Source organism: Taurulus bubalis, assembly GCF_910589615.1.
Source record: "Taurulus bubalis genome assembly, chromosome: 1".
NCBI classification, from domain to species: Eukaryota; Metazoa; Chordata; class Actinopteri; order Perciformes; family Cottidae; genus Taurulus; species Taurulus bubalis.
Window position 1 is genome coordinate 40,092,300 of NC_136589.1, and position 13,327 is coordinate 40,105,626.

Here is a 13,327-nt window from a genome sequence, read left to right on the forward strand (position 1 = left end):
CCTCGCTAACAGACCTCCAGGTTATAAGAGCGAAGCAGATCTCCAATCCATTTTGAAGAAGAAAAAAGCTGTGAAATTGACTTCATTGGCACACGGAGCATCAGCTTCACACCCACAACTGTTTGTGTGACAAAACCAGAGTTGAAATGAGTTTGTTTGCGTTTTCATTTGGCTCCAATATGAAGGTTCTGACTCACATCCCCCTGGGCTGCGCTGCCAAGTTAAGCTTCGAAAAGGCAGCCGAGGAGCGATGTAATAAAATACGACCAAACAAATTCCTTTAATTGGAGCTCACAGAGCCAGATATGACGGGACGGTAAAGTTTTGTCCAAACTGGCTGGCTTCTAAAATAAATAACTCTCCGGCTCCTTTAACTACCTTGAATTTCATGAGAGCTGCCTTTGGAATTACAATTGTTTACCTGACAGAACAGCTGCTAGAGTTCTCTCACTGACCAACGGCCAATTTAGTAAATCTCGTTGCCACGGCTCCTTATCACCAACAGCGTAATTGGGAGCTAATCCTCAGTTTACTTCCTGTGATAAATGGCTCAACTAAAATAACTGACTCACCTCCACTGAACGGATCAATAAAAACACACCGTTTGTGGATCTTATGGCCGTTCTGCCTCCCGATTGGTCGCCTACCTGGAGTGAGCTTGCAGTGATTGGGCAGCTTGTCTATGCCTTCTTTTAGCAGGACGGGGAGGATGACGTCGTAATTGGGCATCTCGCTGGACGATAGAGAGAGAAAAGAGAGAGATGAAGAGGAGAGTGTTTGGGAAGAAAAACAAACATAATTGAAAAAAATCAATATGATCCAAAGAGAAAGTGAGCAGAATGAGTGAGGGAGAATGAGGGACGGGGCTTAAAGGGGACGAGGCATTATTGTAGCGAGGGCTTCAGTTACCAGTAAGTCTGTTTGAGAATGAGACTCTTCTCTTCGATCCAGGCCCGCTTGCTCTCGGCGCTCATACCCTTCCCGGCGTCGAGCACTGCGGGGGGGAAACCTATAAGGAAGGAGAAGGGGAGAGGAAGAGAGATGGGGGATGCATTTCAAACAGATCAGCGTAAGCGTTTGAACATTTGTTTGACCGAACATTTGCTGGATGAAAGTTCAGACGCACTTAAAAAAAAAAAAAAAAAGGGCCAGGAAGCATACGAGACTCACAGGCGTGCAATTACTCGTGTGCAGCTGCCCGCCTGCGTTTCTCGCTGACAAGCTCAACCTAAAAAAGACGGGATTTCAGTCTCACCGTGGCTAAAAAGAAAATACGGTTGAGTCATTATTGAAGCGGGAAAGGCCGAATTAATCATTCCGTTTCCCAACTGGACGTGAATAATTACAATGTATTTAAAATGAGATTGAATACTAATTCGTCAACATTAATTATTCATGTTAGGAACCACTTCAGCCCGACGAAGAATCTGCTCCGAGTTGACCTGCGTGATTAAATAATAGTGAAATAAATAAATAAAAGTGTCAAGAAAAAGACATTTCCAGACTAGACCACGGATCAATGCAAATTTCCCCGCCGAGCCTCTGGACTAATTGACTCTTATTAAAGCATACCTGCAGTCACGAGTCAGCCATGAATGCTAATAAGTCAGGGATGAATGTATTTCCTTTGGCGGGTCGGATGAGAACTGAAAGCAGGCGGTGAGAACGTCCTCCAGAAAGAGATGGAATCAGCAGATTGGTATGAAGACACCACTCCAACTGGTTTTCATTCAACCTTTGGTTCGATACTGGTTTGGGCTGGCACGCTACCCATTTCAAACATTTAAGGAATGAATATTCATTTGAACAATTGTTCAGAAGATTTTTAACACAGTGTTAACAGGAAGCTCTATATAGAAAAGTTGTGATTTCTTGCTCTCATATATATATATATATATATATATATATATATATATATATATATATATATATATATATATATACACACACACACACACTTTGAGCTAATGCTCTTCTTCAGACTGATATTTTCAACATATCGCCCAACGTGAGTGGGTATTTTCTTTGTGTTTTTACAGACATCATTTAGCAAAGTTCTCACTCTTCTTGAAAACTAATGTCACCTTCAGAACAAGCAATATAGAGTTTGTGCCCCATCACTTGTTTCAGACCAGAATGAACGGAAGCAAAAAACTGTTAAATGTGCACCTGACTTTTGTTTTTAAGACTGACTTGAAAGAACTTGTGAAACGGTCCTTTAAAAAGGAAGCTTACCTTGTCCAGGTGGGGTCAGGCACACAGCCTGGCTGAGAGCCGAGAGGACACTCTGCTCAGCGAGGCCGATCCTCAACTTCCCAGCCAGCGACCTGTCAATCAAAATCAGCAGCCGTCAGTGCCGACGCCCGTCTGCACCTTGACGAATGCTTACATACCTGAACATATACACAAAGAGCCAAGAAGGAAATGTAGTATCTGTGTGTGTGTGTGTGTGTTATTTTACCTGACTATGTAGCGGGCCTCGGAAAAGCGGCATGCCACAAAGAGGCCTTTGATGATGTCGATTTTCTTATTCATGGCCTGAGGCAGACGGGAGGAAATTGAGATTCACAGAGGAAGAGCGAGGAGAGACAGAATGCAAAAAAAAAAGAAAAAGACTGGAGGGGTCACAAGCGAGTACAAACTCCATGTTTAATCCAGAGGGTTAAAAAAAAAAGAAGAAGAAAAGAGACCCGGCAGCAACGGGGGATGAAAAGGGAACTAATTGCTTGTGAGATTCCAGCCAGGTGACGACTTATTCAAAAGGCTGAAAGATTGCTCTGTTCCCTCTGCAGCAGACGCATAAACAAATAACCCCTCGTTCGATACACAATCGCATTACCGTTTCCTCTCGCTTTCCCTCCCTGACCCGACGCCGAGAGCCAAATAGATTGAAAACAATATTTGCCCGGGACTGCTTTCCCCCCTGATGAAAATGTTATTCCCCGGCTCACCGAGTTCCCGCTCATGCTGGCGATTTCTTTCAATTTCCTGAACACGCCCCCCACTGTCAGACTGGCCGGCTGGAACATCGTGCGCTGGTTGCTACGGGAACTCTCGGCCACGAGGCCCAAGTCTCCTTTCTCCTGCGCCTCCGCCTTGATTTTGTCCAATTGTCGCCCTGGAAAAAAGAGCGAGAGACGGTAAGTGGCGGCTGATGAGCAAGAGGAGGGCTTCGTTAGCGGCTAGGCTGACGACGCTCGAGCATTTAGGCGCAAATAGGATGGTTGTGCCGGAGCGCGTGCGTCTCTATTACCGGTGGCTTGAGCAACAGCTTTCATCAGCACCGTCTCGCCGACGCCGAGCTCCATCCCCAGGTAGGCGGGACCCAGCTGGTTCAAACACAGGTACACGCAGCACAACAAGTCGTCTGGAAGAGGAACACACACAGACACAGGTATCAGAACACTGAAGCATTTTATCTCTCCTCGGCAGCTGGATGCTCGCCAGATCACAGGAGGATCCATCTCGTCGGGCTCCAAGTAATAATAAGCGGCTTCCAAAAAAAGAAAAGGCTAGCGCTTCACAGGCGGTAATGGTGGTTGTAAAGAAGAGCAAAGAACGGGACAGAATCCGTAACTTCTTTTAAATCACTTCTTAAAACTCATTTTTATAGAATTGCTTTTTAGTGATGTCGTCCTTTTATGCAGTTCTTTTGTTCCCTTGTTTTTGTTTGATTATTTTATTTATTTGTTTGTTTTCTATTCCATTTGCTTTTTTTGTTTATTTGTTTGGTTTTGCTGTATTCATTTGTTTTGTGGTATTGTCCTTTTTGTTTACCGGTATTTCTATGCTTTGTTTCTCTGTAAACTCTGTTTTGAGAAAAGGTGTTATATAAATAAAGTTATCATTAAAATAAAAAATTATGAAATTATGTAAATTATGACTCCCACTTCTGCAGAAGAGCAGTTGGTTGAGGTTCGGCACTGACCTCGAGTCATTCGGGTCAGGTTGACCCATTCACTGGCTACATTCTGTGTAACAAACTATCTTTGGGTTTAGTCGAATACGCAGAGACTTCTTCCTGTGTGGGCGGGCTTTACCCAGCATGCATTTTGGCGATGTAATTTCTTTCAAACCATGAGTCAAGTGAGTCAACGTGAGACACAAGTAGCTCCGTCCGCTGCTCCTTCAGCTTCAAGCTGTGAACATTAAGTGTTGTTGTCTGCCGAAGAGCGGCGACCCGTATGACGGTATATGAAAAATTCATACCGTACGGACTGGTATACCGCGTGATTTTCCACGTATTGTCCCAGAGTTGGGAAAGCGCATGAAGTGATGCTAACACTAGCTCGTAGCTAACGTTGTGAATCCGGCTTCAAGCAGTGGAGTCGTCCTGAAGGCAGTGGCTGCTTCATTCATCTCTCAGGCTGCAAGTCATCAAAATCGACTCCACGCCAAACTCTGGCATGTCACAGGCGATCGTTCTCACGTAATTCACTTACGCCGGAGCAAAATCAGAGTGCAATACTTTAGCCTCCAAACACAACGAGAGAGTGACATTGCACGTTAGCTAGGAAAATAAAAGATGGCCTCCCTCACAAAAAAAATAAACTCTTCAAATCACCATATTTTGAATTTGAAACGGTGAAATTTTGCCCAAAAGCGTCTAGTGTGCTGGTATGAAAACATAACAACATGAAAAGCACGGCCAAAAAAAACAGTCACTTTGTGACAGCTCCAAACACACACAGACACACAAAACCATGGACATATGGACACAGACAGAACCAAAACACACACACACAGAAAGAAACACGGCCACACACACACTATCGGAATCCCACAAATACACACACAAAAACAGACGCAAAGACACACAAAGCAACAAAATCAGAATCCCACAAGTACACACACACACACACAATATCAGAATCCCACAATTACATGCTCCTACACACAATCACACATCAACGAACTGACTCATCCTCCCACTTTTATGTGCAACCTGGCTTCATCATCATCATCATCATCATCTCTTTGATAGAGTGGCAGGCAGCCAGCTGCCCGGGTAGCTACATCAGGGTGCATTATGGGAGAGATAAAACACCATTTACCTGGAGAGAGCAGCAGCACAGAGCGCAGCAGGTTCGACAGCGTCTCGATGTTTCTCAGCCTGGGAAACGACAACAGGATTGCTTTGAGACAAGGAAGACGAGTTAAACGGATTTTAAAGCCATCCTGTAAATACTGGGAGGCGGGAAATGAGATTTGTCTGGAGGTTTTTTTCTAATCGGAAATGGAAGCTGGGGAGGCAGATGAACAGTTCATTTATGAAACTCTATACACCCGTTGGAGTGGGAGGGGAAAATACAAGTCATCACTGGAGCATTCGTCATTCAATATCCAAAAAAAAAAAAAAAGGAAGGAAGTCTCTAAAGGTGTTTTCAATTTGCTGGCTGGAGACTTATGTTACGAATCATCCTTTAAAATGTATGATATGGATTCCTAAAACTGAGAATGACATGCCTCTCTTTGCAAATATTTCCAATTTAGCATCCCTAGAAAATTAGCTAACTGTAAAATATAATTTCATGTTCCTTGCCCTCAAATTAATTCAATTTCCCCACTTTCTCTGGCTGGAACACACTAATTATTTTCCAGAAATTCCCAGCAGGAAGCCTAAATGGTAATTTTGCAAAAAATGCTTTGGTATATTCGATATCCTTTGAACAGCGATCACTTTCTCCCAAATGGTGTTTTCCCGGTTCAGAGGGGATGTGGGAACATCTTTTCCTCCATATGGAGCCATTACCTGCCAGAGTCCTCTTCAATCTTCTCAAAGGTGCGAGCCACCGCCAAGTACGGCACTCTGGAGAGTGATGAGCAGATAGTTAGCAGGCGAAGCATTCACACAGACTGATTTCTAAATTCACATCATTTAACCGACTCAGCTGTTCGGAGCTGGCTCACAATTAGTGCGAGAGCAGAGCGGGCTTTGATTGAGGGTTATCAAAAGGCCATTAAAGCGACGGCGTGGGAGAACAAGGGGTCAGAGCTGCCGCGGTGGGAAAACCGTGTCCTTACAGCGGCGTTTTATATGCAGGGGAGAGAAAAAATTAATTACGCTCCATAAAGAGGATGAGTCTCCAAAAGAGACATTTTCTGTAGATCTTTGCTGAGACGAGCCGTGACGCATCGTGAAGTGGACGGGGGTTTCCTTTCAATCTGAGAGACGCAATGTTTTAAAAAGCATTTTTTTTTAAAGTCATGTAGCTTCAAAAAGGAGAAACACAAAAGGCATCACTATACACATGAGCTGACCGGACTCTAAGCAGCTTGACTCGCACTACGGCCTTGATGTAAAAAGCCACGACTTTGCATCACCAACTCGTTCCCCGGTGTGAAAATTACATTTCTTCAGAGTTCTTTCATGTTCGACTCAGGAAGGAGGCTAGAGGAAAGCAGGCTGGTTTCTTCTAGCCTCCTTCCCTCGCAAGTTAGTTTTTTTTGGTCTGTAATTCTGTGCAGTAAATGCAGTTCGCCCCCCAGTGGTCAACGCAAGAAATGCATCTCTTCGTCCCTCAAAATCTACCAAAACCCACGAATTTTGGGAACCGCGAGTTGGCGAACTACATTCAAGACTCTGGGATCCCATCTCTGCACGCGGCCGTTGAGGCGAGTGGGCGGAGCAAGTGGGCTGGGCTTACTTTTGTCCCCGCTTCCAGCAGGCGTGGTCCACGGGGTGGTAGCCGGCTCTGGTCGGATTGTAGTCCATTTGTCCCGAGGTCGACTCTCTGGAGGAAGAACACACAAAAGTGACGAGTCTGACTGAATGACTGCGACAGCTGTTGGATCTCTTTGTAGCCGCAGAGTCATGCACGGCTCTCATCGTAACACTGAGACGTAATGAGTGTCTTGGGAAGAAAAGCATCACTGGTTATTTCCCTGTGGAAGAAGTTGAACTACAATTAAGCTCACTTCTAAAGAAAACTGTACTTATTAAGAAAAAGTATTTAATGGAAAGCGTTTCCAACGTCAGCAATGTTATATAATTATTCTTGCAAAACTTTTTTGGCATAGTAAAAATGTTCACATGCAAGAGTTTCCTTTCCTCACACACACGGTGGAACAAAAGATCACTGCCTGAATTCATTCCACGAAGAGGTGCTACAGCTGTGAGCCTCCTTTTGTCACTCCGGTCCCCGTCGCACATGAGGCGGCGATAAAAAAATAAATAGGCGGATGAAAAATGCATTTTCCTCTCTTTCAGAGCTAAAAGTAGTCCGTGGCTGGAAGAGTTAACGTGACCCAAAAGTGACAAAGCAACAGCGCTTTCTCTGCTGGTTTATTATTTACACGTCATTTATGTAAGAAAGACTGCGATAATTTATAGATAAAAATAAGGCAACAAAAATCTTCCTACACACAGTGATAGACAAGTATTTTACTTTGCTTTTTCATTCAAGTAAGAGCAGAAGTTATGAAAAAGATTATGACATAAACCTTCTGATCCCAGAAGACCTTTAAACAGAAATCTATTGATCCGATGCCGACGTGCCCAGACAGTAAATATTGACAGAAACTGTCAGGCTCAGAAAGTAAGCCCTGAATTGGTGAAGTGGTCCACCTATTTTAGGAATCGGGACCGAACTTCCTGCCGGATGGGCTGTCGTGTAGCGTTCGGTTAATTGACCGCGTGACTGTCGAACGCGATGCGATTTCTCACACGCCGTCTGTCACGACTGGAGCCGCGAACTGTAGCGAGCTTGTTAATATTCGGGTATAATTTCAGCCTCGACTGAGACTTGCGCTGCGGTATAAATATAAATGAACGTTGCTGCAAAAAAAAAAAAAAGAAAACAGACAGACGACGCTGTTCGCACTCCGCCGTCTGACAGCTCCATCGCAGGGTGATTACAGTAAACTACTCAAATAAGCTGTGGGGGAAAGTAAACTAGAAAGTAAATTAAAAGCAAATCCTCCAAGAAAAACTCAATTGAAACAAATACAAGTAAAAATGTACGTACATTTGTTTCAGTTAGAGGAGGGCGATATGACCTACAGTTTTTAAATCATGTTATTTCGGGCAAAATTTGGTGCTACAAAAGTAAACGGGATACTCAAAACAGGAAGTACTGTAAGGTACTAAAGAATATCTCAAAAACAGATGTGTTTTATTGGCTTCAAATAAGAGTAAAAATGAGGAGTAGCCCGCTCCATAAAGTAAATGTAATGCGATTCATTCGGAGTCGATAGCCTCGTAACAGCTGCTGTTTTGAGTCGGGAGCGAACGTATCGCTGAGCAACCTGAATCTCAGCTTCAAGTTTATTTCTATACTCAACATATACAAAATAAAGCTTTCTGAAAAACTAAAACAAACGTGCTGCCATCTAAAGCTAAACTAAAATGTAAAAAGTCTCAACTCAATATCCTCGCTCGATAGCTTGCTGCCTTTCTCTCTGCAACACGTTTGTGCCGGCGGCCATCTTGCTTGAATCACTCAATAAAAAGTGAGTAAAAAAAAAAAAATGATATTCTGATAATAATCGGGTTGAGATCAATTATTCTGGCCGGGCTAGTCGTGACATTACATTTTCCTGCCTACAGGAAGTCAGCTTTAACTTCCTGTTGTACGTGGCCGTTACCCTTTCGCGTCTTTGGTCTCCTCCGCTGAACTCTTCCTCTCGCCGCTCGTCTTCTCCCCTTCATCCTTCTCCGGTTTCTCTGTCTTCACTGCAGCTTTTCTTGGAGCTATTGAACAAAAAAAAAAAAAAAAAAAGTGAAAGGTGAGGGTGACGCAAAGCAATATTTAGCCGTCTTTCGTAACGGATAAAGGCAGAGCACATTTACGGACACAGAGCTATGCAAATTCCTCCTCACCAAAGAAACTGCTGATGGGAGCTTTCTTGAGTGGCTCCTTATCTTTCTGCTCTTTCGGTTCTTTCTGCTTTCTCGCCATTTGACTTTTTGGACTCTCTTCTTGCTCTTGCGTGTCCTTTTCAACCTCCTCCTCCACCACCTTCTTGGCAACGATGGGCCTTTTCTCATCATCCTTCTTCTCCTTTGCTTCATTTTTCTTTTCCGCCCCCTCAGCTTTCTTTACTTTCTCATCAGAGCTCTTTCTCTTCAGCCGCTCCTCCTCCTGCCCTCCTCCTCCTTTCTTCTTCTGCTTCCCCGCTTCATCGGGGCCGTTAGCCTCGGTCACTGCCTTTTCAACACTTTCTTCCTTTGCTCCTTCCTCCATGGGTTCATCGGCGCTCCCTGCATAGGGTGAGACAGAAAGGGAGTGCAGTCATTGAAGAGATAAATGCCAGCAGGTTTACTGAGGGCCCAGCTTCTTTTTTCTTCTTCAGGAGACCATGTTTGAAGATGGCTTTCACCATAACAGCCTTCTTCAATAAATGCCACAGGTTATATTTTGTAAGTGTCCATTTTTACCCAAGAGTCAGGTAAGAGAGAATTACTATTGACAAACCTGTAGCACCAAGTCTCAGCAGACAGAGTCGGGGTCATGATCCCGGCTGAGCGAGGAGACAGACATGAAACTTTAATTTCCTCTTCAGCGGGTTAAAGGGACGGCTGAATGCTTTTGGTTCTTAACCAGCCAATGTAGAAAAAATTTAAAAAAAGCTGTAGGTACAGATGCTGCTGATTTTTCACAAAACGTAGACTAACAAATCCGGCAAAGTGGCTTGATGTTAACGCTTATTCTGTTGCTTTGAACTAATAATTACAAAATCATTTTCATGGATTTTGTCACTCCTATTGTTTTTATTTAAATGTACAGCTCTCTCTCATTCGTGCAACTTCCAAACTCTGATAATCCCAGAAAGTCTCCTCTGCTATTTCCCCCCGCCCTTATTCTCACCCAGACCTTTGGAGCGGCGCTCCTTCATCAGACCGGTATCTGAGGTGACGACGTACCTGCGCTGCTCTCCACGCGGGGTCGTTTGTTTTGCTGACCCTGCTCTTCCGCGGCCTCGTCTTTCTGGCTCTCGCTGCCGCTCCGGCTCTCGTCAAGCTTCCTCTTGGGGAACATCTTCCTCGCTGCACACGTCAGGAGGGGAATTGAGTGTTCAAAAAAAAAAAAAAAAAGCAGGGAGAAAGCAATGTAATGAGTGAGAAGCATCCCAACTGAAATCACGCCATGATCAAACAGAACGAGGGTGTGGAGATGAAAACGAGGGCGAGTCTGCGTTCTAACTGCAAATGTAGGGCAACGGGGAAAAAAGAAGAAAGAAAAAAAATAATCACAGAAACGTACTTTGCTAATGAAAACACTAATTCCATCCTGAAAGATATTATGCAGCACAGCAGCGTCGGGTTTCAGTGTAATTTCCTCTGTAATTTTATGCAGCAGTGGTGCTCGAGGGTAAATTTACTTTCGGTTCCACATCCGCCTCTGTTTTGGGTCCTCGATAGGGTTCCAGCGCAGGTAGCACTGCTGATGGTTTTTCTTGGGAGTTATTATAATGAAAACATTAACCCAGGACATTAACGATGCGATTTCTGGTCAAATTAGAGATACATTAACGCAACGTGTTTTTGGGCAACGCACCACTGCGGAAAGAAACACTGCGGCCCACAAACACAACGAGATGATGAGCCGCTCTCTTGCTGCAAAAGCAGGATGACGGAAGCAAAGTGAGGGGGAAAAAAAGGAGGTGCTAAAAGGAAAGACAAAGCTGCGATACTCAAAAGCTGTGTCGCTCTAAGTAACTTAAACTCCTGTATTTATAATAGTGAACGTCTGGTGGGACATGAAGCGTACAGAGAGTACAAAACACCTCTTAAAGTCCCTCTGCACTCTATCTGCAGACCAGAACGGGACCAAATGGCGATCAACGATCAGCTACAAACAACACGACTTGCTCTGCTGGTTTCATTAAAGCCCGCTGAGTCGGATCATATCAACACACACACACACACACACAAAACTACAAAGGTACCCGTACGCTAAAAACGATACGATTTTGCATATTTTAAGTATCAATACTTCCTCAAAATAGCTTCCTTAAAACTGCTCCACTCGTCTCTCTCATGCTCTCTGCATGCATTGAGCGCATGGAGACGGAGCTCAAGGAGGCGGGGCTCAAGGAGGCGGGGCTCAAGGAGGCGGGGCTGCTCGCTCACACACAGCAGCAGCAGCAGAGCTCACAGAGAGATCGGGGATACATGTCGAGTTCAGGAGCTTTTTGCCAACCGTCTAACACAGAGACCCGTCTGCAAAACGTGTTTTAAAGCCACACAGACAAAGGGAGTAACGCATGGAACATGGCAAAGCACCTTTCAGGCAGACACCCCGCACTTTTCAAAGAGTTCAACGAACGACAGGTAATGTGATTACAAACATGAAAACCCCCAAGCTCACCATATACAGCCTAACAGAGTAACCTCAGCCTAGTTTGATGACCAGCATATATCAGACCTGCAAACTCATGAGGGGTGAAAAAGGTGACAGGAGGGGGGGGTATTTCTTCTTTTGACAATACCCAAGTGTACATACATACACACACACACACACACATACATACATACATACATACATACATACACATAAATAAGGCGTTTCCAAATGAAAAAAACCTTACACCCAAATATGCGATACATACACTCACCTAAAGGATTATTAGGAACACCTGTTCAATTTCTCATTAATGCAATTATCTAATCAACCAATCACATGGCAGTTGCTTCAATGCATTTAGGGGTGTGGTCCTGGTCAAGACAATCTCCTGAACTCCAAACTGAATGTCAGAATGGGAAAGAAAGGTGATTTAAGCAATTTTGAGCGTGGCATGGTTGTTGGTGCCAGACGGGCCGGTCTGAGTATTTCACAATCTGCTCAGTTACTGGGATTTTCACGCACAACCATTTCTAGGGTTTGCAAAGAATGTTGTGAAAAGGGAAAAACATCCAGTATGCGGCAGTCCTGTGGGCGAAAATGCCTTGTTGATGCTAGAGGTCAGAGGAGAATGGGCCGACTGATTCGAGCTGATAGAAGAGCAACTTTGACTGAAATAACCACTCGTTTGTAACGAGTGGTTATTTCCGAGGTATGCAGCAAAGCATTTGTGAAGCCACAACACGCACAACCTTGAGGCGGATGGGCTACAACAGCAGAAGACGCCACCGGGTACCACTCATCTCCACTACAAATCGGAACAAGAGGCTACAATTTGCAAGAGCTCACCAAAATTGGACACTTGAAGACTGGAAAAATGTTGCCTGGTCTGATGAGTCTCGATTTCTGTTGAGACATTCAGATGGTAGTCAGAATTTGGCGTAAACAGAATGAGAACATGGATCCATCATGCCTTGTTACCACTGTGCAGGCTGGTGGTGGTGGTGTAATGGTGTGGGGGATGTTTTCTTGGCACACTTTAGGCCCCTTAGTGCCAATTGGGCATGGTTTAAATGCCACGGCCTACCTGAGCATTGTTTCTGACCATGTCCATCCCTTTATGGCCACCATGTACCCATCCTCTGATGGCTACTTCCAGCAGGATAATGCACCATGTCACAAAGCTCCAATAATTTCTAATTGGTTTCTTGAACATGACAATGAGTTCACTGTACTAAAATGGCCCCCACAGTCACCAGATCTCAACCCAATAGAGCATCTTTGGGATAAGGCGGAACGGGAGCTTCGTGCCCTGGATGTGCATCCCACAAATCTCCATCAACTGCAAGATGCTATCCTATCAATATGGGCCAACATTTCTAAAGAATGCTTTCAGCACCTTGTTGAATCAATGCCACGCAGAATTAAGGCAGTTCTGAAGGCGAAAGGGGGTCAAACACAGTATTAGCATGGTGTTCCTAATAATCCTTTAGGTGAGTGTATATATCTCCATCCATTATCAGCCGCTTATACGGGGTCGGGTTGCGGTGGCAGCAGTTAATACTTACAATATGCAATACTGCTGTACTATACTGAATATTGTTTTGCTACTACTACATTTCACGTCATAATATTACACTTATATGAAATAATGTGTATAATGTACTAGCCTTTTTATTTTATTTGACCATATTATGTCATACTGTTATACCACTTTACTTTGAAAAGACGTCACTGTTAGTCTAGAACACTGACTAATGTTTCCACCAGTAAACCTGAACATGCACACCTCTCTCTGTGTGACAGTGATTATAACCGCATAACTATATAGATTATAATTAGCTGGAGGATACACTTTTTTCTACATGTAGATCTTAAACCCTTAAGTATAAACAGGATCCCGGCCACCCTACGGAGGAAACTCATTTCGTTTTTTTTATTAAAATAAAAGTTGGATAAAATCTCCACTGGTCTTCTCCTTATATGTAGTGAGGTGTCGGTAGGTAGAACTGCAGAGCCGCTGACTCGCCGCTCTCCTGGCT

General features: G+C 44.1%; 1 protein-coding gene across 2 annotated transcripts in view; it reads right to left on the reverse strand.

Moving 5' to 3' along the window:
- lig1 (ligase I, DNA, ATP-dependent) overlaps positions 1-13,327 on the reverse strand; it is a 42,461-nt gene that overhangs the window by 20,179 nt on the left and 8,955 nt on the right. For both annotated transcript variants that reach the window (XM_079221302.1, XM_079221301.1), the window contains 12 exons: positions 9,866-9,988; positions 8,822-9,202; positions 8,587-8,692; positions 6,648-6,734; positions 5,753-5,809; positions 5,055-5,113; positions 3,254-3,367; positions 2,952-3,118; positions 2,462-2,538; positions 2,236-2,327; positions 910-1,009; positions 648-733 (listed from right to left, as the gene is read on the reverse strand). In XM_079221302.1, the coding sequence (XP_079077428.1) occupies positions 648-733; positions 910-1,009; positions 2,236-2,327; positions 2,462-2,538; positions 2,952-3,118; positions 3,254-3,367; positions 5,055-5,113; positions 5,753-5,809; positions 6,648-6,734; positions 8,587-8,692; positions 8,822-9,202; positions 9,866-9,988 (1,449 nt within the window). The remainder of the gene's footprint in view (positions 1-647; positions 734-909; positions 1,010-2,235; positions 2,328-2,461; positions 2,539-2,951; positions 3,119-3,253; positions 3,368-5,054; positions 5,114-5,752; positions 5,810-6,647; positions 6,735-8,586; positions 8,693-8,821; positions 9,203-9,865; positions 9,989-13,327) is intronic.